This window comes from Rhodnius prolixus, unplaced genomic scaffold (assembly GCF_049639745.1).
Source record: "Rhodnius prolixus isolate KJV_2025 unplaced genomic scaffold, Rpr scaffold_6, whole genome shotgun sequence".
Taxonomy (NCBI): domain Eukaryota; kingdom Metazoa; phylum Arthropoda; class Insecta; order Hemiptera; family Reduviidae; genus Rhodnius; species Rhodnius prolixus.
Genome location: NW_027411634.1, coordinates 34,312,437 through 34,340,285, shown reverse-complemented (window position 1 = coordinate 34,340,285; position 27,849 = coordinate 34,312,437). Strand labels below are relative to the sequence as shown.

At 35.8% G+C, this 27,849-nt stretch overlaps 1 protein-coding gene across 4 annotated transcripts in view; it reads left to right on the top strand.

Annotated features, from left to right (window-relative positions):
• The window catches only part of LOC141460304 (uncharacterized), a 762,362-nt gene that overhangs the window by 476,120 nt on the left and 258,393 nt on the right, over positions 1-27,849 (top strand). For all 4 annotated transcript variants that reach the window (XM_074140196.1, XM_074140195.1, XM_074140193.1 and 1 more), the window contains 3 exons: positions 379-572; positions 770-1,020; positions 19,886-20,091. In XM_074140196.1, coding sequence (XP_073996297.1) covers positions 379-572; positions 770-1,020; positions 19,886-20,091 — 651 coding nt within the window. The remainder of the gene's footprint in view (positions 1-378; positions 573-769; positions 1,021-19,885; positions 20,092-27,849) is intronic.

Sequence of the window (27,849 nt, the reverse complement as noted above, 5' to 3'; positions counted from 1 at the left end):
CTCAGAGGAGCAACATAAATCTCCTCAGGTTACCTGGACATGTCGGGATAGAAGGCAGAGAAACAGCGGAAGGGGCTGGGCTAGGATGGGAATCGTCGTCGAATTCCAAGTCGAGTGTCGATTAGCAATTTTCTAAAATAGATTTATAGATTTTGTAGTATGAAAACGGAATGAAAATTAGTTATAAGGAAACTGAAAGCTCCGTTGAATTGTGGTAGAAGTTAGTTTCAAGGAGAAGTTATAAAGGTATTTGTAACCTGTACAACTTGTGAGCCATTCATAAATCTTATAGTTCGGCAACTACAATCAGTAGCTTTATAGTCTGTACTCTTCTACGAATAGTTTTATAAGAAATATTTTTTGTTTATGCTGTTTCAGATAAAACTGCACCGCCTCCAGATGCTGAACGTGGTTTTAATATATTACTTCAAATGTCTTCAAATCCGGAAGTACTCGGTTTTATCTTGCGTGGCCTTCTTGCTCATATTTCCAGACTGTTGAAGCTGTTGCAACAGAGGAATGATCCAAATTTACACAGAAATATGGCCGCACTGTTGCACAAACTGCTAAAGGTAAGAAAACAATTCCGTTTTCTTTTGTTCATTTGAAAATATTAAAAAATGATGTTCGGTACTTCCTAATTAATGAAACGTCATTTTATTTATTTATTTCTTCTAATTTCAAGATAGTTCTGTCCCAATTTTGGAATCATAATATTTTCTTTATGAACATATAAAACAAACATCTTTACTGAATTATGTTATTCCAGACTTCTTTGGAAACTTACGGAGGACCTTCGTTGGACACTTGTTCGCCGGATGAAGCATCTAGAAGACGTAACGAGTTAAGCGCAGCATGTTGTTTACTGTTGAAAACATGCCTTACTCTGATTCATGGTGTCCATGATCTACAATTTACGGCAATGGTTACCATTAACAAGGTGATCGACACTTGTGTAGTCTACAAACTGGCTCATCTTAAAGTGAAACTATCTGAAGCTTTGCAGCATCCTTCTACTAAGTAAGGGTATTTTTTATTTATTTATCTTAGTTTTTTTTTGTTCCAATAACATATGTTCCTAAATTGATATCCACGAGTATATTTACCATGATCTGTGAGTTATCAACGATCTATTTGATTACAACTGGCTATTGGCTACACATGAATATAATTGCGTGTAATGTACAAACAAAGCGAATGAGGACCATCCAACGATGACCATCGTGAAGAGACTAGCTCAGGATACCGATGAAGTGCCTTCAAAGGATGTCCTTTTTCTCTCATACGATTGGGAGATCACGAACCCATCGACACTTCCTTAAAATTAATAAATGATTGCTTTGCTTAGGTATTAGATATTGGTTCTTGAATTTAAAAGCCACCTTTTTTTTTTTTATAACATTATTCAATCTGTGCGCTTACTATTCAAAGCTCTCTTGATCAAGCAACATTTTTTAAGTCGCAAAAAGTCCAATCATCGTTTTCTGAACACTTTCGGCGATGTAGGTTCTGTTTAGAACGTAAAAAATTGATGAGGAGGGGAAGAAATGGAAACCAGAGTGTGCAAGATCTAGGCCGAGGTTTGGGGTTGCTAAAAATGAGAAGCTTTCAACAGTTCGACCATACTTACATCAGTTTTTCCTCAGATCTTACTCTTCAAAGGTTGGGCTGATCCAGTCTGTTGTTTTAGTTTTAGTACGGGTAGAAAATAATTTACGATTTAGAAGTTGGCTGCAATTCGAAGTGCGTTTTACTACTGCGTGAAATACTTTGGCATTCATCTGGGAAGATTTTCTGCATTTGTGGAATGATCTGTTCCAGACTTAGCAGTAGTAAATTTTAAATTAGAAAATGTCCAGGATAACAGTAACGTTCCCATTTTAGTTTAGAGAGCTGTTTCTACAGATCCTACATTTTTATAGGCAGATCTTTTTTTGATGTTCTAGGATAGAACATTATGGAAGTAATTCTTTTTCAGTTCTAGTTCTTGGTGATGTAACTTCCATGTCTTTTGATAAAAGAAACCTCTTAACTTTCTTGATCAGAAGATAGATTAAAAAAAAACATCTGACCTTACTTCTTAGCCCAAATTTCTCTTTACTAGTTTTGATTATCAGAAATTGGTGGTCATTTTAAGGTTATTATAAGGTCATTATAAGTGGTTACAATGGAACGATTTCATTCGGCTTTTATTGGGCCAATCAACGCTAGAAGTACATTCTATTTCAATATCAGTTAATCTGATTATCTAAATTTATGTCAAAAAAACGAAATTTTTCTCCTTGATCGGGTTTTCACTGCGTAGATCGCACCATCGAAGTGAGTAAATACATCCATCGATATAATATCTTCCATAACAAAATTTAAGAAATAGTTAAGAAATTCATGAGTTGAAAATTATTTTATTTTAATTTATATTCAATTCCGAAATTGTAGTTTAATTTAAATTAAACTACAATTTCAACTATTTAGAACAATCCAGAGGAACGTTTGATACAATGGAATGTTTTTGGGTTATCGTTCAACTAACCACAAGAAACTAACCGCTTGGCATTTCTGCCGAAAGTTGAATATTGTGAGATACAAGAATAGAATATAACTGGAAAGAATTGTATAAAATAACAATCATAGCATTGCCAACTGGTAGGCTAGAACAATCTAATATAAAATGCAATAAAATAACAAATAACGATTACCGATAAAATAATAGTAATAAACAATGTGATGGAAAAACGAGCACGATTTTCTTTCAACGCTATTAATGTGGCGAAATATTCTAGAAAAGATTCTGTGCATAAAGATATTTTTAAAAAAATCTCGCATAAAAGATGATGATATGAACATTGTAAAATAAATGATAATAGTTAATTAGCATAAGCTCTGAAGATGACGTAGCCTCAAAGTAGAAAGCTTGCAAAAATAAAAATAAAAGGAAGTGTGATGTAATTAACATCCATTTCCGATTTGGGACGGAATGAAACCGTAAGAGAGAGAGCAGAACTTTTTATCGTTTTTTTGCAAAACAAAATATAATGTATTTTTTGCAAAGATAAAGGGTAGCTTCCGTTGCTGAGATTGTTAAGTAAGGTTCATAAAAATTTCAAAGTAGTCTTCCTACATTGTTCGCTACAAATATTACGAGATTCAATTTCGCTGAGTAGTCTTATTAAGTGTGATACCCTGAAGGTGCACGAAGATAAAAATAATATCGAGACTTACGGAAGCTGTACAAGTCTTAAAACTTTGAACTTTACTATTTAATTTGACGCTCACGTTCTACAGTTTTGTATTAAGTGAAGCGGATATCCGCTGGAAAAGAGCTAAAAAGCTATTTTATATTCTATCTTCACCAATCGTTTATAAATTTTATAAAATATGATGAAAAAATTGAGCATTTTTTCGCCTTTATTTTTTTTTTATTTCGCAATAGCTGTGCACACTAAGAATGGAAACATAGTGGAGCGGCGAGCAAAGCGGCGATGATAGCTGCTTCAGATCAAAGAGAGCGACGAGCAGCGAGCAAAGAGTCGCACGCACATAGTGACGAGTTTAGTCGCGTTTCTCCTTTTGACAAAACAAGATGGAGGAACTATTTTTATATGAAAATTCTTCGTTGAAACTTTGGTATTTGCAGCAGCTTAGTAGTAGGAGCTGCTGTGTACATGACATAAATAAGTCTAGAAATGAACTTGGTGAATTTCATCACTTGTACCAACAACTTCGGGAGCATCCTGGCAAGATTCATTCGTATTTTAGAATGTCTATATCAACATTTGATTACATACTAGCCCAGTGTAACCCCATCAATCCCAGCAGTTACTTTAAGGTAACAAAATAGAAATATATGCAGATAAAAAGAAATTAGTCAATTAAAAAAAACACAATAATTTTATTAAATCACTACATCATGATTTGTCGTAAATTAATGTTGTTCATCTGAAAAACTGGAGTAGTACGACGCTACAGAAGAAGGATTGGAGAATTCGTCCTGATCAGAAGTAGTAGGACGTGAAAATGTAATTTAATTTTGCCTAGTATTTAGATGAAAGTTAGCATTAAGGGATTGAGAACCAAATTAAATGTAGCAAAAATTATCTGAATTCTCCATTAACTACTAATTGTTAATTAATTTAAACTATTAATTATTAATTGTTAAAAACTATTGTAGCTTTGCAAATACTATGGTCCCACAGAGGTTTCTTTAAAAAAAACTAAATCAATAAATGTATCAATATCCATAACCTATGAGCAATAACCTTTAAAAATTGAACGCGATGAAAGCGAAGAAATCAAACATGTCATAACGCTTTGCTCTAATCGCTCCCTATAGATAGCGTTGCTCTATCTTCGCTTTGCTCGCCGCTCCACTATGTTTCCAGCCTAAGAGAATTTAGCTCAAGAACTATTCATAATTCATATGGTGGCTTGTAGGAGGAGGAGAATTCATTCAGTAAGAATTAATTCATGTTTTGGTTCCTTTTCATTAAGAAGTTTTGAATGGCCACACTGTTGCTTCAAGCTTCAGTCTGGAGAGGAATTTGTTAGCGTAGAATTTGCTGTTTTGGCGATATTCGGGAACAAAGGGATCAAGATGTGATGCGTTGGTGTTTGAGACTAAGTAAGCTGCGTTATCGGTGACTACTTCAAAAGATTTTGGTTCTGCTTTTGATACTTAGCTACTGATCTTGAGGAAGTTATAGAAAAATATAGGTCTGTTGCAAAACGCAGCCAGCCAATCTGCGATAGTGCTCTTATTTTTTGTGAACAAATCAATCGAACACCATGTTTTCAAATTTGGAGTTAATTAATTGCCATGATATTGAATGGAGTTATTATTACGTTCAACTACCAGTCGATTCTCAGCTAATCTTTCAAAAGATAGTGCAGAACATTTTGCTGAGCAAAATATGTATTCAATACGAAAGAATATATTGCACTGAATAGACATAAAAAAAACTAAAAAATCGAAACTGATTCTCGATTAGAACTTATATAGATATATCGTGGTAAACATTATTTGATTGATGACTTGGTGACGTTGCAAAAATATATGTGTATTATATATCACGAAATTTCCATCTCTTCCTCTTGCTTTTTTTTCCTTTTTTGACAAGAAAAATAGAGTCAGTAAATAGGAAAAATAGAAAAATAAACCGGGAAACTGGCAAGTCTGTTGAGCGGGGCTAATGAGTTGGTTAATGATAAAGGATGATAAAGGCATCCGGGCGGGGAAAAAAAATCAAAGTTCAGCTTGAATTGAGTGATGATAAAAATATCTGTCATCAGTGTGCATGAAAAATGAGTGGATAAAAAAGAAAACCCGTTTTAACGAGTTGTTTACTAGAAAAACCGGAAACAGTCGCTTACTTTGGGTTTGACAAAAAAAAAGACGGAATAAAATAAAGACTGTGGGAAATGGCCGTTAATTATGAATGACTAGAAATAAAGCTACAATTCCCCATGATGGCTGCAACCTGCCAAGTATTATTTACCTTTCTCAAAGTAAATATCAATTTATCCTTACAGCTTCCAAAGAAAAATATTTTCTTAGAAAGAGGGGGGGGAGAGAGAGAGAGAGGAAAATAAAAAGAAAAAATTCTGTTGAGGAAAAGTCTCTCGCCTAATTTAAATCATTGTGTGCTTCCGACTCGTGCTTCCGTGCCAGAGCTTTGAGCTTGCTTTTTTTCTTTTAAGGCAATTTTACAAAAAATGGTCCATAATTTGTGAGGCTGTTGCCGAATATTTTCCTTCCTCGTGGATTAAATTTATTTTTAAAATTGGGTATTTATGCTACAGATGAAGTAATTCTTCCTAACTGTTTCCTGCAGCTGTTTCTGCAACTTATTCTTCTAAGCTCAGGTCTTAAAGTACATCTTATCAAAATATTTACTCCTTTTGATTTTCCTTCTAATTTCTACTTCCAATTCATTTCTCCCCCAATCTTTATTGGACTACATTTATTTATTTTAGACAATATTGTTCTTTAAACAATTAGTGAATTATTAAGAATTAAATTGTTACGTATTGCTTCTTTGATCTTCTTTATTGTTATCTGTTGGAATTTACTCTTTTATGCATTCGAGTGAATATATTTATTTATTTTATTAGTAATTCACAATCAGCATTTTTTTTTTAAATTTATTTTGTAATTTACAATCTGTATATACGAGGGTCGTTTGAAAAGTCCGTGCAAAAATAAAAACTACTTAATTTTTTGGGGTAAACCTTTTTTATTTTTCAACATAGTCTCCTTTTAGGCTTATACACTTCGTCCAACGCTGCTCTAAATTGTTGATCCCTTCCGAATAATAGGATTTGTCCAAGTCTGAAAAATAGCCATTCGTTTCTGCAATCACCTCCTCGTTTGAATAAAATCTTTTTCCCGCCAGCCATTTCTTCATATTGGGGAACAAATAGTAGTCCGAGGGAGCCAAGTCTGGAGAATAGGGGGGATGTGAAACGAGTTGGAACCCTATTTCCATTAATTTTGCGACCACAACTGCTGAGGTGTGAGCTGGTGCGTTGTCGTGATGGAAAAGGACTTTTTTGTGGACCAATCGTGGGCGTTTTTCTTGCAGTTCGGTTTTCAAACGGTCCAATAACGATGAATAATATGCACCTGTAATAGTTTTACCCTTTTCCAGATAGTCGATGAGGATTATTCCTTGCGAATCCCAAAAGACAGTCGCCATAATCTTTCCGGCCGAAGGAACGGTCTTCGCCTTTTTTGGCGCAGATTCCCCCTTGGAAACCCATTGTTTAGATTGTTCTTTGGTCTCAGGAGTGTAGTGATGTATCCATGTTTCATCCACAGTGACGAAACGACGCTTAAAGTCCTGCGGATTCTTCTGGAACAGCTGCAAACCGTCCTTGCAACACTTCACACTATTTCGTTTTTGGTCAAGCGTGAGCAATCGCGGCACCCATCTTGCGGATAGCTTTGTCATGTCCAAATGTTGATGCAAAATATTATGTACCCGTTCATTCGAGATGCCCACAGCACTAGCAATCTCACGCACCTTCACTCTTCTGTCATCCATCACCATATCATGGATTTTATCAATGATTTCTGGAGTAGTAACCTCAACAGGGCGTCCAGAACGTTCAGCGTCACTTGTGCCAATATGGCCACTCCGAAAATTTTGAAACCACTTATAAACTGTTCTAATCGAAGGTGCAGAGTTACCATAATGTTTATCAAGCTTCTCTTTAGTCTCCTGAGGCGTTTTGCCTTTCATAAAGTAGTGTTTAATCAACACACGAAATTCTTTTTCGTCCATTTTTTGAAAATCACTCGACTTCCTCGATTCAAACGAATACCAAACACAAAGAAATAGACCGATCTGGCTGAAACTTGGTGTGTGTTCTTTCAAGAGATGCTACTAACTAAAAATAACCTCGATACGCGCCAGTGGTGCTATCTCTCTGACTTTGCACGGACTTTTCAAACGACCCTCGTATATACAATAAGTAAATAGGAAGTGAATGAGATGAACTGGAGCGGGAAGAGCAGGAGGAGAGAAGCTACCCAGCGGTAGCACTCTCTATATGAGAGAGGAGAATGTGAGGAGGAGAATATGAGTAGGAGAGAGGAGAGATTTAGTTCTTCAGACTGTAAGGAAGTCGCGGGGCCACTGGCGATTCAGTCGGCGAGTAGGATTGTTAGGGATGTCAGAGGAGGCGAGAGACTGTACAAGAGGATTTGAGCTAGTAGAGAGAGCAGTATGGAATCTGCATTTAAATAAATACAATTAAATATGATGGTAATGATGTAAATGGTGCGTGAAGAGTAGGAGGAGAGAAACTACCCATTAATAGCATTCTTTGCAAGGATATCGACGACGATGATGATCTTCAGTCTTCTTAAGGAAGTCTCGGATGCCACTGGCGATTCAGTCGGCGTGGTGGATTGTCTGGAATAGCAGAGGAGGCGAGAGACTGTAAAAAATTGATTAGAGCAATTAGAGAGAGCAGTTCTTGGCGAATTTTTGTCACGAATGGGTTGTTGAGAGTAACGTTTTGGTCGCGTATCTGTCGAAATGGTTTTGATTGAAATATCTGTGTGTTTGTAGGTTCATAGGGTTGACTAACACAAACATAGATTTATATGATTTCTCTTGACAAGGATGCTGCAGACTCTAATTTATCGAAATGTTGGCGAAAAATTAGAATAGCATTATATTGAGCAAATTCTCGCTACTAAAAATCCATAAAATGTAATTGCTAACGATTATAAAAGTAATGCGCATTTTTATTAAGTGCATAATATCCTGCAATTTATTATTCTTAATAGTTTGTATAATTTGATCCAGAAATAAATAAATAAAAAGGAAGATTGTCATAACTTGAGGGAATAAATGTCCATGTTTAAATTAAACACTATTATTTAAAATTGTTTTAAATTGTTAACCTATTAGTGGCGACTATAAATGAAGGGAAATATTGTCACGTACTTTTTACCAGAGACTATGCTACGTCAAAAATATAAAAACTAACTACGTGACCCTAGGAACAAATTGAAGAACATCCCACAAACTATTGTGGGGGAGAGACGAAGTGAGGCAGAAACCATGCGGGCAAGATTTTTTTTTGTTAGGATGTAACCTTCCCTAGGGTATTGGGATATTTTCCGGTGAGTCACAGTGGTTAGTAGTTTGGGGCCCGCTCGTACTCACACAATTAAACATACAGGACTCAGGAGCGCTAGTAGTGCTAGATGGACTTAACTCTCTTCTTCGCCGCCTCATGTTTCTCATTGCTTCCGTAGCTGGATAAGAGAGATTTCTTTTCTAGGCTCCATTAAGAAGGAGGTTTTACAGTCTGTAATTGTGTTTCTCGGCCGGGATGCTTGGTTACAGAAGACGTTGGGTAACATAAGTTGAACAGGATGGACTTTCTCTGTATGCTTGTATTGTTATATAATATTTTTGGGGCTTCACTACCTCATTATATTATAATAACTTATTCGCATTACTGAGATACTTCTCCCTGGGGATCTCATGAGGTTTGTGATACATTTCATTGGAAAGAGGTGAAGTAATTAAAACAGCCTATTTAAAAACAATTATATATTCGATTTTTAGTAAAAACTATTTGAGCTCCATGTCACTATCTTTCTCACTCCCCGCAAACCCTTTTTTGGGGGGAGAGGAGATCATATTAAGGGCATTACTGGGCTAGATGTGTGGCAAGGCCATTTTAGGGCTTATCAAAGTACGTACATATTTCACAGTTAACGTTTCATTATGTCAACAAAAAAATCCACAATAAAGTTGGCAAGGATAGAATAAATCTTTTTAGTTTTTACAGATTTCGTCGTATAATACAATTTCTTTTAAAAGAATAAATTCGGAGTTTTCGAATATTCGAACGGAAGTGATTCGAGCATTCGAACGGAAGTGATTCGAGTATTCGAACGGAAGTGATTCGAGTATTCGAACGGAAGTGATTCGAGCATTCACGTCAGTTTTATTTTATATTTTATTCATTCATATTTTCCCAACTCGACGTATTAAGGGGCTCATGACATAAAGAAATATACTTATTCCAAAAACCCCTTGAATCTATTCTAGACGACCATAAGAAAAAATTAATATTCTTAACAGGGACTTAACAATATAATTTCATATTATCTGCGATTCGCCTCATCATATCCAGAAATTACACTAGTTACAATATTATCAACTAAACAATAGAAAGCGCTAAATAAATACAAAATTTCAAATCAATTAAGTATAAGTTTGGTCCCTTGCTATCCTCTTGCTAACTGAAACACACAATTATTATTGTTTCATTGTCGATTGTTTCAGCTAGTTAAAGGTAACTTTCTATTTCAGCAGATAGATAACTTCATTACAATTATTGGAGAAAGTTTCAGCTAAATTCAAACAAAAACTTTGCATTGTGTTTTGAAAACATTTGATTAAATGAAAACAACTGAATTTTTAAAATGGTTTATAGTTTTTTTTGTTTTAAATGAAACTATGGTAACTGTAGAGTAGGTAACTATGGTAACTGTAGAGTAGGTAACTATGGTAACTGTAGAGTAGTTAACTATGGTAACTGTAGAGTAGTTAACTATGGTAACTGTAGAGGTAAACTAGTCTAGGCTAATTTGATTTTGTAACAATAACAGAAGTTTATTTCTAAAGATTATTGAAATACTTCAACAAAATGTACTTTGACAATATCTCCAAACGTTTCTACGTTTAGATGTTTTTTCCCCTTTATTACAGCACTTTAATTAGAGCTTTAAACTTACAAATTCTATTTGGCATCCCATGTCGCTTAAGGCAGTGGGAAGATATTGTAATTAAAGTCAAAACCAAGTTACTGAGGGTCAATTCTTTGCCGATCATTACATCTAGCTGTAAGATCTATACAAGAAATCTAAGATCTATACAAGATCAAACTAGATGATTTTTAAATAATTAAAATGTATGTTAACTAAGCCACAATAGATCCAAAGGGGCATAGGCCTTAAGGGGCCGCCCTAGTTGAACTATAAGAACAGCGCATTAGATAAGATGTCAATTTTTAAGGAGTTAATTTTTCAGACGGAAAATCCTACCTCCTGTCATCTTGAACCAAACTCCTATACCAACTGTGGACAAAGTACGCTACCTTGGACTGCACCTAGACAAACGGTTGACATGGAATCCCCATACTAGACTGAAAAGACAAGAAATGAACCAACGCTACAGAATTCTCGCCAGACTACTTGTCAAACGTTCGAAACTTAACCTACATAACAAAGACTCATATCTACTGTTACTGCGATCTATTTGGTCATACGGCATCGAAGTATGGGGATCAATGAATGTCCCAACTCTCTACGTATCCCGGACATTACAGTCAAAAATTCTTCGAAAACTTCTTAACGCTCCGTTCTATGTATCTAACCTCACTATCCATAATGACCTCAAAATCCCTTTCATTACAGATCTTACTGACACTCGTTTCTTCAAATTTCATTCCTCTACAGCAGCTCATCCTAACCCTCTCTCATAGAACACCTATCTTCCTTCACCTTACCAGGTAATCCTCTAAGGAGATTGAAGAGAAGATGGCCTCGTGATCTTCTCTTATCTTAAGCACGTTATTGGAGTGACACCACTGGGTGCCTTCTCCACTCATGATTTTCTTCTATTTCTTTTCTCTTTCACCATATTTGCTTGTTGCAACAGCTGTTGCAGTGGTAAATTGCAATAAAAGATGGGGAAAAAAAAAATTCCGCTAAGCTTGGTACCGATTTCGATTTCCAAGTCTACGCCTTAATGCGTCAGTACTTGTAGGATATTTTTCTTTTAGGTAGAACGTTAAATGCTAATTCGCGCGTTGACAGCGGTTACAAGCATATAGACTCATTCTGATCATGCCCGTACTTTGATAGTTTATTTGTGGGCCTCCAATAAAAACGTGAATGCAAATAAATATATAATCATTTGCGGCTCCGCATTCCATAAATATGGAAGTTAATGTGCTGGAAGTTTCCATATCACTATCTTCCATGGTGTCCCTCGGGAAGTCGACTGGATTAAACCTTAAAGTCGTGTTCTCTCAACCCAACTCGGAACTAACTTAGTGAACAACGGCTGGGCTCTCCTTATTTGACCTAGCCAAGGATGTTCCTAAGATACCTTGCCCCGTAGGAACGCCACTGTCTCTTGCCTTTAAAGTAATTAATAGATAATTTGGTTCGATCAATGAACGGCAAAGCAAACTATAACAGGTCGTGTTCAAGAGGGTTAGGTGTATGGGGAGTACAATAACCAGGTTACACATATAATATGGATATCCGTTCCATCTCTAATATCATCGGTGGCATAGTTTGTAGCCGAGTGATTACTTACTGATGATCAAGTTAGCTTGCACCACCCTTGTACGAACAATATGCACATTAGATTGGATGTATCCCATGTTACCCTATGTAAAACAATAACTCGATATGTTGCCCAATCTCAATTCGATATACTATCACTAACTGATTGTCCGTCCCATCACTTAGGTTTGAACACAAAATATGTTCTACATGATTTAACTTGAATGAAATCAAAATCTATTTTAACCAAAATTCTGCATTGTAATAGTGCTCGTGATGGGTTATATGTAACCCATGGGTTATTATATTTAGATTATTTCTGTATTTAATCTGTCATAGAATAAATACATGGAACGTTCAAATGTTATTCCGTTTAAATACTGTTATCACTTCTGACACAAATTTATCGCCCGCAAATCAAATTAAAAAGTGTTTTTTACTAATTAGTGTTTGTGTGTGAGCAGCATAACTTAAAAACGGGAAATCGCCGATAGTTCAAATTTTGACATTTACATTTCCGGCCGCTGTGGGTCTCAGACTAAGTTGTTCTTGGTTAAGTTCTGGTAAATGGTTGCCAAGATATTTCTTGAATCTTCGAATACTCTTGGCACTTTTTGACTTTCATTGGAAACATTCTCTTTCAAAGTGCTGCTTAAAGGAGTTTTGGGTAAACATTCCTGTAAAATGCCATTTTGGGTTATTATCTATTTAACATTAATTGGAATTAAGTATGTAAGAAGTATTCTCAAGTTTGTAGATAGTCGATTGAGCGGAATTGGTGCTTTAAGGGGTAAATTTAGGGTGTTTTGGAGATTTTGTTGATTTTTAGCTCAAATTATTTTCTAGTATTTCCTATAATAAGGTCATTCTCCTCACAAAATTCAAACAAACTTACGTCTTCTTCAGTATGGAGCAGAATCGTGGACTATTGCTGGATAAGCATGCAAGCCCCGGGTTACAGCTGCCGAAATGAGATTTCTCAGCCGGGTCAAAGAAAAAAACTAAGCGTGATAAAATTAGAAATGAATCAATAAGGAGCGTCTTAGAGATTCAATCCTTCGTAACCGAGTTGGAAAATCGGCAGTTGACGTCTGCCGGAGAAGCGGAGAGGAGAAGGTTAGGTGCTTGATGGAGGCCAAATCTGAAGGCCGCAGGCCAAGATTGGGCTATTTGGGTTACATGGAACGATTGACACAAAAACGAGGTCAGACAAGGTCATCTATCCGAAAATTGTCAGATAATAGAAGAGAAGAATTGACAGATAGTAGAAGAGTTCGTCCGATGGTTGAAAGCCTAAGCTATCTATCTAAAGTTCGACGCTGAAAGGCATAAGAGCTAAGACAAAGAAGAAGAAGATTATTTTCTAAATAGAGTTTTCATTTGGTAGCACCAACACGTTTAGTACATCGTACGATACCCTGTTTTGATGAACATGCAGTGAACGACCTAACTCGGTAATACTCGAAAAAATCCACATTTTATGAGCATGCAAGTCTTCTGCTAAGTCAGTCTAGTCTTAGTTTGGAAGTTTTCTCTGGCGCTGAATATTGTCCGCCCCCACCAAGCGAAGGGATTCAATTACAATAATAAGTTCTCTTAGTTTAAGTCTGAATTCAGTATTATAGTTTTATTCCAAATAGAAATAGTTTAAAAGATATTGTTACAAAAAAATAACTTGAAAAAAATCGATTAATGAAGTGGTACTTTTAGTTTTTAAGTACTTCCAGAATAGCGACAACAAATTTCACTTTTGGAGAGACAGACACTTTAAAGAGATTACAAAATTTCAACTGCCAGAAATAGTTTTGGAGTTTAGTTATTCTAACAGAAGGGAAAGAAAGAAATAGTTTATTGTGAGGGAGCGATTCAGAGAGACACAGCACAACCAAAAAACCATTTTTCGAACTCGGAGTTTATACCCACAATATACGAGCAAAATACTTTCACATGAGAGGAGTAAGAAATAGTAAAACATTTTCTGCAGGAATAATGATATGCTAATTAGAGTTAATTAAATATTTGAATATGAGAAAGTATAGAATTGTATGTTTGTAGAACAATGTTCGCTTCGCTTTAGAGCAATGATCTTATCTCCAGTGATATATGTATATTCGTGTATTACCTACCATAAAAGGGAGATTGTAAACATCAGCATTCTTTCTAAAGTGTCCCACACAGTACCGTTGCTGGTAACTAAGTATCGATTCAAAGTCCTATTTCCCCTGGAAGGTAATTGTTGTTATGCATAGAATTTTTGCTTGATTTGGAAATAAAACGAGATATTTTATCTTTATTTATTTTGTTTCTTTTTTTTTTTGTATTCAAAAGGAATTTGAAAAGTTTTTTATTGTGTTGATAATTCTTTGGAAAAACAGCCCTATGGTGGTGGGGAAATGAATTTCTTTTATTTTTCTGTTATTTTAAAAGAAAAGTAACATAAAAAAGATTTATAAAGTAAAAAGTATATTTTTAAAAAAATAGGGCATTCTATTTGAAGCATTAAACTTTCTAATCTGATTCTGCACCCAGATCTAGGATATCTCATATGTTGAGGGAGAACAATTACTTAAAATCGCCTTTTAACCTAATTACCCTAAAGGGTTGTCTAATATTAATATACTTTTAAGGTACCCCAGCCAAGAGTGGTAGGCTATTATAAATATCACTAAAACGGGAATATTCAAGCGATTGCCTGTCCAACTGGAGCAAATTAGTTTGAAGTTTTGTCACAATCTCTCCAGCAAAAGAAACACCATATTTGCTCAACAAAACTCTCAACTGAAGAAACCAGTTATATTTCACAGGAGCAGTACTCAACTCCAAAATTCAGATCCACGGCAATCTTGTGCTTTCCAAAGATAATATATTTTTAATCCAACCTTGCAGCAAAACATGAGTTATACCGAATTCAGTTCTAATAATATAATCGGGGGTGTTTCGAGATAATTGGAACAATCGCTTATGAAAGTTCAGATGCGCCCTCTACAACAAATCGACGTATCTTAGACTCCAGACTTGAGCCCCATACAACAATACACTTCGAGCAATAGCATTAAATACCCTCAATCTCGAGACCCAACTATCACATTTTGATTTTGTTAAGATATTTATAACTGATCCGGCAGCGATATTTACCTTGCCAATTGCTGACCTGGCAGTCTCTAAGAACAAAGAAGATTGGTTGAATTGCACGCCCAAATAGACAAAGTTATCTACAGTATCCTAGCATCATATCATCATAAACAAACTTATACCTTTCAGCCCTCAGTCTTCCCTTGTGAAAAATTACAATTTTTTTGACTGTTCATTATTTACTTTTAAGCCATTCAAAACACAGTAGTTCTTTAAAATATCTAATTTTTTGTTTAAATCAATGTGAGAATCACTCTGAATAACCATATCGTCTGCTTACAAAAGTAAGATAACATCAGACTTACCATCTGTGTTAATACCCCGAGCGTTATTTTCCCGAAAAAAGCTCTCAATATCCGCAATGAAAAGCGAGAAAAGAAAAGGACTAAGGACCTCCCCCTGCATAACCCCTTCAGACAGAGGTAATTCAGAAGTAAAATTGCCATTTACCTTAATTTTGAAAGAATCCTAAATATGTTAACCGGATGCTGATAACTATCAACTTTAACTTTAACACAATTAAAGAATGAACGCTTCCGTTTCATAAAACAGACAACAAGAACTAATTCAATAACAGGAAATAACAAAATAAGGAAACAAGACAAATTATTAATTAAATGAAACTGTTAAAACGAAACATTTCTACTCCGGAAATAAAACTAAGGAAATCTCCCTTTCACTTTATTGATTTCACACAAAAATTAATAAATAATAAAGCTGTAACTTCCGCAATTTTGCTAAATATAATTTTTCTCGCAGCCTGTTTTCTGGTCTCTCTCTTCCCGCCAAACTTCACTGCCTTCTTTTATCGCTTTTAGTAAAGATGTTAGAAGAGTAAAATAAGTTAAAGGAGTACTGTTACAGGAAATGAGCTTATATTTTGTGGTAATTGGAAGATTCTTTCTGTCTATGGACATTTCCGAGGTGAAAAAGAAGAGAAGTTTTTTATTAGTATCTCAGTTTTCCATTTTTAGTAAAATATTTCTTGTAAGATCTTTTCATAGAATTATCATCGCTTTAAAATTTCAAATTTAAAGATTTAGTCTTTCACAAGTAGTTTTTCTTATTCTAAATTCTATTGGGACCTTTAATAAGGATCTAATCACCAAGATTGATTACTGAAGCACGAATATCACAAGACTTGAAAGAGTAAGAAACAAAGAAATAAGAAAGAAAATGAATGTGCGCTGCAGAACTTGGAGCAAAAGAAACCTAGATGGTTTGGCGATATAAAAAGATTGGAGGATGGAAGAATGGTTAAAAGGTAGGAAGAAGAAGAAATGGAGAACCAGGAATAGTGGATAGATGGCGTCCGAGAAAGCCGCCGTGGTTTCAGGCTGAGAAAAAGAGGATATCCAGGATGGATCCAGTTGGAAGCTGAAATTAAAGAAATATTGCAATGTGGAATACCTCAGTATTGAGGAACTCCTGAAGCAAAAACAGAGTAAAAAGAAAGATCGAGTATTATTTAATCTTCTCGTTTAACTAAAAATCTTATATGACATATTGGGAAAGAGTTTGCAAATTACCTGTGACAAGATGGCAAGAAAGGTGCTTTAAACCACTAACTTTAGTTCTTGATTGGTTTTGAAGTTAAAAGAGTCCATTATCTATGCGGAGGGCGGGGGAAAAAACTTACTTTTAAAAAAGTTACAAAACTCTTAACACGGCTTTCTAAACGCTTGAATTTTCAAGCTTAACTTATAATGTTGACTTCAATGAACGTCAACTATAATGTAAAGCCACTTTTTGAAAGACATGTGATGGTCGTTAACGTTTTAGGGAACTTTCCCCTAAACAATTTTTATTTATTTATTTTTTTGCGTTTATTGTGCTACAATCAGCGCGTTAGCGCTATAAGTAACAATGATACAATAGAGCAATAGAGTAATAAATCTTAAGGTAACGAGTGGAGAAGTTACCCCCAGTGGTAACACTCCAAAACATTATATGGTTAGACACTCTCTTCACTGGAGAGGAGATCACGAGGCCAATGTCTTTTAAGACGTCTTGTCCGGATTATCAGGAAGAGTTCTAGAAGAAAGATTCTGGAGCTAGAGGATTTATATGAGATTGCAGGCTGAAGTGGAGTTTTCTGTATCGTGTTTTCAGCAACTTGGGTGACAAATAGAATGTTAAGGTCAGTGTGTATAGTCCAGGTTGGGAGACATAAAATGGAGCGTTTACTATAGTTTGAAGTATTTTAGATTGTAGCGATTGAATCCTTTAGAGATTGGAGCGTTTGGTTGAACCCCACAGCTCTATTCCATACGCCCAGATTGGTTTCAAAATAGAAGTGTAAATCAGTCTTTTGTTGTCCAGAGAGAGTTTTGATCTATCGTCTAAAAGTCTTTTAAGTAGTCGATAGCGTCTGTTTAGTTCTGTTCTTTTAAGTCTAGTGTCGGGGTTCCAAGAAAGTCTTCGGTCTAAGTAAAGCCCAAGGTAGCGGGCAACATTCACCGCTGGTAGAGGTGTTAGGCTATAGAAGACTGGAGGAAGAGTAATGCAACGAAGAGTGAAGGTGATGTTTTGCGACTTAGTTTCATTAAGCTTTATGGCCCATTTCTTGAACCACTCTTCTAATGAGGAGAGATGAGATTGCAGATTAATTTTTATTTAAAAACAAAAAATAATAAGAAAATAAAAAAAAAAAAATTATGTGAGACAAAATTATTCAAAATATTGGCACTTTCGGGACAAGTAATTTTCTTTTAAACTCAGAATTCCTCCCCAAAAAAATATTAAGCTGGTGGCATAGACGGATAATACAATGAAATTAGCTCTGAGGTGTTTCAAATCTATCCTCTCACCTAGAAACGTTTGAAAACACAAATTTTTCTGGATAAAGGCTTGAAACAAATGTTACATTTGAATCTTAAACAAGGTTTTTCACGATTAAACCGAAACTACATCAAAACAGCTCTTCAGAGAACAGTGTGGCCACCGACTCTGTCTTACAAAAAGGGCAAAAAAATCGTTGATCGATTTTGTCAAAAGTACAATGTATTTTGTGGGACGTTGGTAACTAAACCAAGTACCAAACTTTTGTATTTACAAGTTGAGGGACTTACTAGAATTTGAAACGTAAGCATTTGCCGATAAAAGCTCTTGCTCCAAATTATCGAATGTATTCCTGTTACTAAAAGAGGAAGCGAAAGTAAAACAAGAAAGAAAATATTTGACCTATTTTTTCTTTTAGCTCCTGTTTTTCTTCATAACAAATTCATTTTGAATCTGACAGTGGAGCTGTGACTGTGCGTCCATTTGCCAAAATATTAAATAGTATTTTGTAACTCTGTATAATAGTTTGTGGATCAAAAAAATTGCCATAGAAACAGTGAAAGCGCTGCTGAAGGCCCAGTTTACAGCCGGAGTCAGGCAAGTAGAGACCTACATGAACTACCCTCCACGCCCCCACATTTCCTTTTGGCACAATTCCAACTTTTTCCGCTTTATGGTTTTTCCCTGCAAACAAGCGCACAATAAATGTATGAAGGCAATTTTCGGCTGTACCAAATGAATGTTACCACGCAGAATGGCTGTAGAGATGCTCTTTTTTTTTTTTAGCAGACTGCAGATAAAAACAGTTTCTCGAGTTACTTTTAGCGTGAAGTAGGCTTCCCTCGCTGTGTCCAAGTTATTCCCTGAATTCTCTGTGATTAAAGATGGTGTCAAGAACATGTATCAAAAAGGTTTAGGTTTCTAGCCTGAATGCCTACATTTAAACCTATTTTGGAAACCTCTTGGGTGCCATTTGGCTGTTAAGTACTGAGTGATTCCACCCTCTGTGTCCTGAAGTTCTGTTCCGAGGGAGACACTCCATCGACAGAATTTATATTTACTTAGGATGCACAAGTCCATATACCGAGCTTCTGAACGCATCATGAGGTTTCAGCCGAATTCCTAGCCGTAAATTTCAAACCAGATCAGTCCTTCTATAAAGGTTCAAAAGACTCAGAAAACATAGGTTAGGACAATTTTATTTCCTCAGCCATTGCACAGATTGTAACAGGAGCCGAAATAGTGGTCCCTGTTTGATAGTATGGTAATCACCATTTTCGCAATTTGAGTCTATTGAAACTTAAAGGACTTACCGCCAAAAGAGGAAGGTCTTAAACCCCTAAGAAAGCTTACTTTTAAAGACCTAAAAAGGTTTGGCTCTATAGCCCATTATTGAAATCCTTGAAACAGGAATCAAATCCTAGAATCTAAAATTTTTGAAGAAATCTGTTACCTGGAAACATTGCTTCACCAGACAGTTTCCTGTGGTTTTTCTCGTTAGACCATTCAAGCAGAGTTTAATTACATTTGGAATTTTAATTGTTTAAATAATCAACTATCTCATTAATATGAAATATTTTTGGGTGATATTATAGGATCAATCTTGCTCAATTAAACTGAACAAAAGTACTCCCAGTTTTGTTCGCGATTTCAGCACACAATGTAACCACCGCTAAATAGTGACGTTTTGTGTTTTACTTATTGATTGATCAATAGGTTTTTAAGAAATGACAGCTCTAATGAAGAGTTATTACTAAAGAAAAATATTACAAAATTTAAAGCTGAAATAACATAGATTACAAGCTACATTCGTGTCAAATTTACTGCAAGAAAAAAGAAAGATATTTGTTATCCAAAGAGAGAGAAATATACAGGTTGATAGAGATCTGAAATAAGATCAATGTAAAAGCAGCCGAGCTTTGTCTAAAACTTTGTCATGAAATAAGATTACCCATATATTGTCTATCCAAAGAGAGATTTCTCTTTGTAAATAGAACCTAAATGTTTTATCTATTCACCACGGTAACAATGCTAGAAATAAAGCAACTCTTACCTAAGAGCCTTCTGATCTAGCGAATTTCTTATTTCAAATTTCTCTAACTAAAAATTCTTTCACCCAAACTTATCTAACTTCTTGTTTATCTTTTACAGAAATGAAACAAAAAATGGAAACAAAGAGCTTACCGCGGCACCAACTGAGGAGAACGGGACAAAGAATAACGATAACAAAAAAGGACGCTATGGTAAAACGACCAAACGGTTGGGCTCGGTTTGGCGACACGCTGCGGGCGAACAATTGGAACAAGTGCGACGAACATTGGCCGCTGATACTGTGGAGCACGAGGAAAGTGTTATTGGTAAGTTGTCAATTTCACTGATGAGGGCAAAAATAAAAAAGTGTCGGGATTGTTTTTAGCTAAATATTCAAGTTCAAATCCTCGATCTATTCCCGTAATACTAGATCTCGTTCCTCCGATCTCTATATTCCCTCACTCCGTACTTCATCCTTCGACAAATCCTTCCTAATACGCGCTACCTCTCTGTGGAACTCCTTACCTTCATCTGTCCGTCATACTCCTACCCTTTCCATCTTTAAATCCCTTGTGTTCAATTATCTTTTTTCTCCGAAACTGTAATTGTATTCTTTTATTTTATTAATTTTAATTTATACTTACTTTTGTTTATAAATATTTAAAAGTTAGGCCAAACTAATATAGCCTGCAACTGCACATGTATTTAATCTTAGGGGACAATAGTCCCAGGATAATAAATTTATCTTCTTCTTCTTCTTCATCTTCTTTTAAATATTTGTAACTTAATCGATACAATTGGTGTTCGTTTGTTCGTTAATAGTGAAAGTAAAGTAATCGCCTATTTTTTCAGGCGAGCTTTACATCCAACTACCAAATTAGGTGTCGTGGACGGATGCGACTAGCAAACATACTTTACTATAAAGTTCTCATATTGAACATTAAATAAAATCCAAGACCTAGTCCGAGAATCGAACCTACTAACCAACAATTACATCTTAGTTTTGCTGGCCTTGCCTATAACCACTCAGCTACCCACTCAGGAATTAATTGTACTTAAAAATATACAAAATATACTATTTTTAAGTTGACCTACATAGCCCCTACTTAACTTTTATAAATTATAGGCCCTCTAAATTTTGTAAAACCTAGCGTATAAAAGTTAGCAGCGACAACTAAATTAGCCCCTTTTTCTTTTATGTATTCTGGCCAACTCTAGCGGCATGAAATTGGCCTGACATCTCGGCACGCCTCTTCCTCTACACCCAGGTTCTACTTGCGGAGGTAGTTGATGTGTGCTCTGCTCTGGGAATACCACTAGACACTTACCCGGACAGATTCCAGCACCCGTCCAGTAGCGTTGCTTCTGCCAACTTCTACATTTTTTACTGACAACCTTTTACGTAAACATATGGAAGGGAGACAATTTAACTTCCAGGAGACGGTGACTATCTTAGTTGCCTAGACATATGTCTTATCTTTTTATCATATATTCTGGAGCCCTTTTTAGCTAGGAATATTATTTTGTTGAATATTTGTATTGTGAGGTAATAAATTTTCTCAAAAATATGAAAAACCCCAAGAAATTGGTTTTCCGTTTTAACATCATCACATCCGGTTGAAATTCACCTAAAAATATCCCTGTTTACTTAAACTTTGCTCCAGTTTTTCAAAAATCACCTTAATGATGTTTACCGTCACCTGTCTTTCTTGCCTTAAAAAATATTTTCCTTGAAAATTATTTCAAATGAAAGTTATTGATCAAGTGGGCCTTGAGAATATGAAGTTTAGAGGAAAATTGTTGGAGCTGAAAAATGAAAATTCGATTCAGTAAACAGAATCAGCTGATTTTTTCCAAAAGCTTATTTTATTACCACAGCTTTAAAGTAAAGAATATTCAAGATCGACAATCTGCACGATCGCGGTGGTGCCTTCTGTTACTAATAGTAAGAGATTATAGTATTGTAATAGGAGGTCTACGAGGTGTGGCTATTAAATTACCAGACTATTGCTATAAAACATCTTATTTTAAATTTGTACATATTTAGTTATTATCACCTTCAATATACACCCCACCCCTATCCCTACAATGCTCCATGCGGGATTTACCATTGTTCGAAACAGGGTAAATCCGAAGGGTGCCTGCCGCTTTTTCTTTCACAGCTTCAACGGACTGAAATCGTGTTCCTTTTAATGCAGATTTGACTTTGGGGAACAGATAAAAATCACATGGGGCCAGGGCTCCATATGTTGTGGTTGACCTGGGGAATGGTCAAAACTTCATTAGCTGCCCAAAAAGGCCAAGACGCCAACGACATCTTAGCCGCTTAGGAGGAATTTCCTGGAAGTGATATAAATTAATGGGAGGAACTTGAGGGGAAGCGTCCTATGGAATCTGTTCTACATCTGTGCGTGGAGATTTGGGAGTGATAGAAAGCAGTATTGACTCTACTTTGGGGATTTTTGGAGATTGTAAGGGTTTACAGTATTTGGTTGTGGTTGGTATGGTCTGTGGGTTCCGTTTCTAGTTCATAAAACCTTTGATGAGAACAAGCAGTGTTGTGTATATAGATGGCATTTGTTTCCTGTAGAACAGTTAAGATTTGAAGCGGTTGCCTAAATCTTGTGGAGTCTACCAATTAATCTGCTACGTTTAAGTTAATTCGTTGGCGATTGGTAATAAAGTTGCAAAAAAGAAAGTTACAGTTTTGATCGCCGGAAACCACAAAATTTATATGACGAAAGGCATTTCCGCTAAACCGATTTCTCTGTCTAAGAAAAAAAAAATAAATTACAACGAAAGACCCAGAAAAACTAAGTACTAAGATTAACCTGTTCTTCTATTTTGTGACCTTTTTTTAACCTGAATTCGGTTCTTTTAGATCTGACGTTTGAGTTTCAGGTTGGTCCATGTTCGTACCAAAAATATGACTAGGTAACGAAGGTGCTTTTGTGACTGAAAATAAGCATCATTTTCAAGCACTCATAAGAAACGTAAAATACATTCTCGGAAGAAACTTATTTACTAAATTAAATTCCACCTTTCCGAGACAGGACGTAACAAAATATTAAATTACACCACATTTAATGAAAACAGAAGGTAATAAAAACAGCAGACAATCTCCAATGTTGTGGAGAGAGCTTCCGGCTAGTAGCCACGCCAAGTGGTAGAAATACGATTCTCTTCCTTCTCACTTTTATAGCCAGCACATTCCAATTGGTTTATTTCCTTCCATTAGAAGATCCACTTCCTGTGCTAAGTCGATAAGTTTAGTTAATACTATTTGTTTCCATTATTTGACTCTCGATATAGATAACGATAAATTCAATTTTCGGAAACACGATACAACTCTATCGGGGATTATAATCTACTTTTTATTAGTTAGAAGTTTTATTATTTATATTTTTTGTAGTGGAATTTCTGGAACAACAGTTATTGTATTACTGAAATGAAAAGATTAATCTATTTTCAGTGAAATATATGTAGGGAATCTGTTCATTTCATTTCCTTTGTTGTGAATGCCAATTTGAGTATTTTAGAATAGAGTTGTATAAGGCGCCACGGTAGCCGAGCGGTTAGAGGCGAGACCTGCGAAGCTAATACGTATTGTGGTACTGGGTTCGATTCCCGGTCTTTAGGCCTTGGATTTTATTTAATGGTTAATAAAGAGAAATTTACAGTAAAGTATGTTTGCTAGTCGCCTCCGTCCACGACACCTAATTGGTAGTTGGACGTTAATCCCTACCTGAAAAACTAGGTGATTACTTTACTTTACTAGAATAGAGTTGTATCGGGAAAATGGTGAAAGCACTAAGATTTCTGAATACGGAACAATGGCTTCCAGAAATTGGAATGCGGAAGTACACTTTGTATCTTAGTTTGCGCACAGCCTTGCGCATAATCTCGAAACTCTTATCTCTTGGCTTTCCCCCTTTGAAATTTGTAAACTGCCTGTTTTCTGAAACTTAAAACCAACTGGCATAACAACGTCCTGAAGATGACCGTAAAAGTGTTGAAAAGTTGGCGTAAAGACTGAGTTGCTGTTTTATTTTGACTGAATCCTTGATAATATAATCCTAAATGTTATATCATCAGTTACCTGGTGAATTCTTGGTATGTCGTGAGTTTTCTAGCGATTGTGGATGGATTTTTAGCCAATTCTGTAGCAGCCTAAAAGTAGATCTGTTTTTCTTGGCTACAGTAACAGTATGTGTTCATAGAATGCAGGAACCTCTAAAAGTGAACTAGTGCAGTTCCTGCAAGCTTTGCTTTGCCCACTTAGCTACTCTGCAGTTCTCTACAGCAGAAGGTGGCCAACAAGTCGATAGCGAGGCCAGTTTTGGTCGATCGTCGATCGCTGTGCAATGTCTGGGTTTGAATTCCTGTACCATGGAATTTGAAGTGGATTGTAGAAGACAAAACTTTCTAGTAATAGTTTAATGCATTCTGGGTATTTGCCAAGGTCATAAATTAACAAAGCGAACAAATAGTGCAACAATTTATACATTGCAGTTGATAAAAAAATTAAATTGCATTTTAAGTTAGTAAAAATCTATCTTGAAAAAAGTGTCGGAATGCTGCTATCAAAAGTTGGGTCTGGAAATTTATTTTCTTCATGAGCCTATATCTCGAAAACTTAATAAGTGATTTGAAAAATAATATATTTTACTTATCTACCCAAACCTCGCTGGAATGCACCTTACACTGAAACGCAGTGTATAAACATAGTATGCATTTCACACCCCCTTCTCAACCCCTTAGACTACGCCTATGACATCAAGTCGATCGCGGACATACTATTAAGATAAAAAGTAGATCTTAAATACAGAAAAGTTGGCCACCCCCTGATCTGAAGTATGGTTGGTGTTGTTGCGGCTTGAAGGCCATACAAACGAGGGTTACAACGACCAAGGTAGGGGCTGTAGTACACAGCAGGCTTGAGATAACCGCAGGAAAGGGCATTGCTAAGTGTCCCAGCCGAGTGTATGGGATCAGCTAACGTAACTCGCGAGCTGTGAAGTATTTGGCAGAAAGGGAATTAGGACTACAACCGGATACCTAGTTAGGGTAGCCCCCAGTTTATCCCTTCTACACGCACCAGAGGTGTGCTGGTTATTGAAGAGGCAAGTTTCAAATGGGAGATGTAGCTCCAGTATAGATGTGTGGATAGATAACCTAATTGCATTAAATTCTTTTGATTTGTTTTTACATATTTATGGAACAAGGCATGGATTAGCCATGTAATCAGTAACGTAGCATGGATATTCTATCTGGGAAAGATGTAAACGGAAGTGAATTTTCAATTTTATTCAGTAAAAACTTTTCAGAACGATCTCTTTTGAGCAGCGAACTTACACATATCATAAAGCAACAAAAGTTTAAGTTATCACCAGACATCGTTACACTAACACAGGAAACAGTTTCTCCAATTTTGTAAAGTAGTGAAATCCCAATCAAGTCTTCTCAAAAAAAAAGATTACGCGTCGATCTCTTAGTACTAATTTTTAGTGAACGAAGAAAGATGAAAACTTTTCAATGAAAGCCATTTTCTCTCTCATACGTCTTAGTATTTTAGTTAGAACTAATTTTCATTTTTAATCTAATTTAGAGCTAATGAAGTAAGTGAGATGTTCTAAGACTTTCCTTAGAATTGACGATAGAATATTTCTCTGTGGAAAAGTTTAAAGTGTCCATAAAATTTAATTACGCAATCACGCAAAGTCCCCTTCCCCAACAATGCTCTTTTCATTCAAGATGGCTAGAGAAGAAAGATCAGCATCTTGGGAAAACGTCCAATTACATTATTATTGAGCAAATATAGAATACACCAGAACCAGAGCAAATAGAAAGAAGTTGTAAGATGAGACAATAACTGTCTCTGGACAATAGATGGATTGATATCAGACTGTTTTGACCAGCGCCGTCCTAAAGGAAAACGATGAAAGAAAAACTTGTTGATATAAGGAAAAAAGAAGGACACCTCAAACTAGGGTGCTGAGAGGTTATAATAATGGTTCGCAGCCTTGGGCAGGGTGTTCTCCAGTCATTGCAGACAATTGGTCTTCAACTTTTGCACCTTTTTTTGTTGGTCCATGAATAGTTAGGAGTATTTCCAAAAAGCTTTCCACGTCAATCCAAATCTGATTGAAGTATACAACCAAATTTTCAATTTTTGTACAAAGTCGGCCCTACAAGGTTAGATTAGAATGTGGAACTTTTGAGCAGGATCTCAGCAGCCTATCTTGGACTCCTTGTAGTTCTGATACTTAAAATATCTCCCTAATTCAAGCTTCAAGAATTTTCTGCCAGACGCTTTTGCGTATAACCTCTCCTAGTCTTCAAGAACCAATAAAGTGAAACTATTGATTGTGGGATATTGTACGAAAATTTTGGTTCAAAGATTTTCATGTTATTGTTGTGAGAAAACTAATGGAAAAGTTAAGAAGTTTGTTTATTTAGTACTTTTGGTTTACATGTGTACCGCCATTTCGTAATATATATATTCGCTTGTGACCCGAAACCAAAACTGGTTGTGAAAATACGTAAGAATAGATCGTGTTATTGATTATAACAGATTTTCATTTCTTAATTTTCATTTTATTCATTCTAAAAAGGGAAATCCTCTCATCTTTTTTTAAAGATTAAATAATACAAATAGCTGCTGCAGATTTCATTTTACTTGTGCTGTTTAATTTGGTAGAAAACAGACTATTACATAAAGTAGCTACCATTCTGAAAACGAGGTTTAGAACGTTTGAAATGTCTTGTTATTAGCTGCAGATTTTCATTTAAGAAAACCCTTGGTACTTCGTTAACTTTAAATAGGAAAAGCTAAAGGGTTTACTTGCTTTTCATTTAAACCAAATCTAATTCTATGCTCAAAAAAGATACTTTGAATTATGCGCCTTATTATTATTAGTTTATCGTCGTTGAATATTTTGATTGTTTCGTGTTTGCTTTTCCTCAGACTTTAAATCAGATAATTATTTTTAACTGATAACTCATGGTAGATAATTACAATCTGTCTTCAAAATTACTGTCTTCCTACTTTCTGCGGGAGCCTTCTTCGAACTCCTTAAACCAATTAAGGAAACTGGACTGGGAGAGATGCTATATTTAATAAGGGTTCACAACAGACGACCCTTTTAGTCGCAAAGGCTTATTCATACACCTCTATGGGATGTACTCCCATGACATCTTAAATGATTAAGGTTTTGGTGTAATGGTTATGAAGCGTGGATTTGTAATTGAGAGATCCTTAGTTCGAATCCCGCGTGCAGCTATTTTTTTGGTATGAAAAAGAAGTTAATAGTAAAGTAGGTGTTTACGCCTCGGTTTACGACTCCCAATTTGGAAGTTGGACATTACGCACCGCCAGAAAAAAATAGACGATTACTTACTTTGCTTCCTTTACTCTATATTATAATATAATAATAATCATACTTTTATTTTTGAGTTTATTTATGCTGCAATCAGCGCGTTAGCGCTATAAGTAACAGTGATAACCGAGTAACAAATGATAAGGAACGAGTGGAGAAGTTACCGCAGTGGCAACACTCCCAAATAATAGATGGTTAGTCACTCTCTTCACTGGAGAGGAGATCACGAGGCCACTGACTTTTAAGACGTCTTGTCCGGGTTGTCAGGAAGAGTTCTAGAAGAAAGATTTTGAGCAAGAGGATTTATATGAGATTGCAGGCTGAAGTGGAGTTTTCTGTATCGTGTTTTAGCAACTTCGGTGATAAAAGGGAATGTTAAGGTCAGTGTGTATAGTCAGGTTGGGAGACATAAAATGGAGCGTGTAAAATGGAGATTGGAGCGTTTGGTTGAACCCCACAGCTCTATTTTATACGCCCAGATAGGTTTCAAAATAGAAGTATAAATTAGTCTTTTGTTGTCCAGAGAGAGTTTTGATCTATCGTCTAAAAGTCTTTTAAGTAGTCGATAGCGTCTGTTTAGTTCTGTTCTTTTAAGTCTAGTATGGGGGTTCCAAGAAAGTCTTCGGTCTTTAAGTAAAGCCCAAGTTAGCGGGCAACGTTCACTACTGGTAGAGGTGTTAGGTTATAAAATACTGGAGGAAGAGT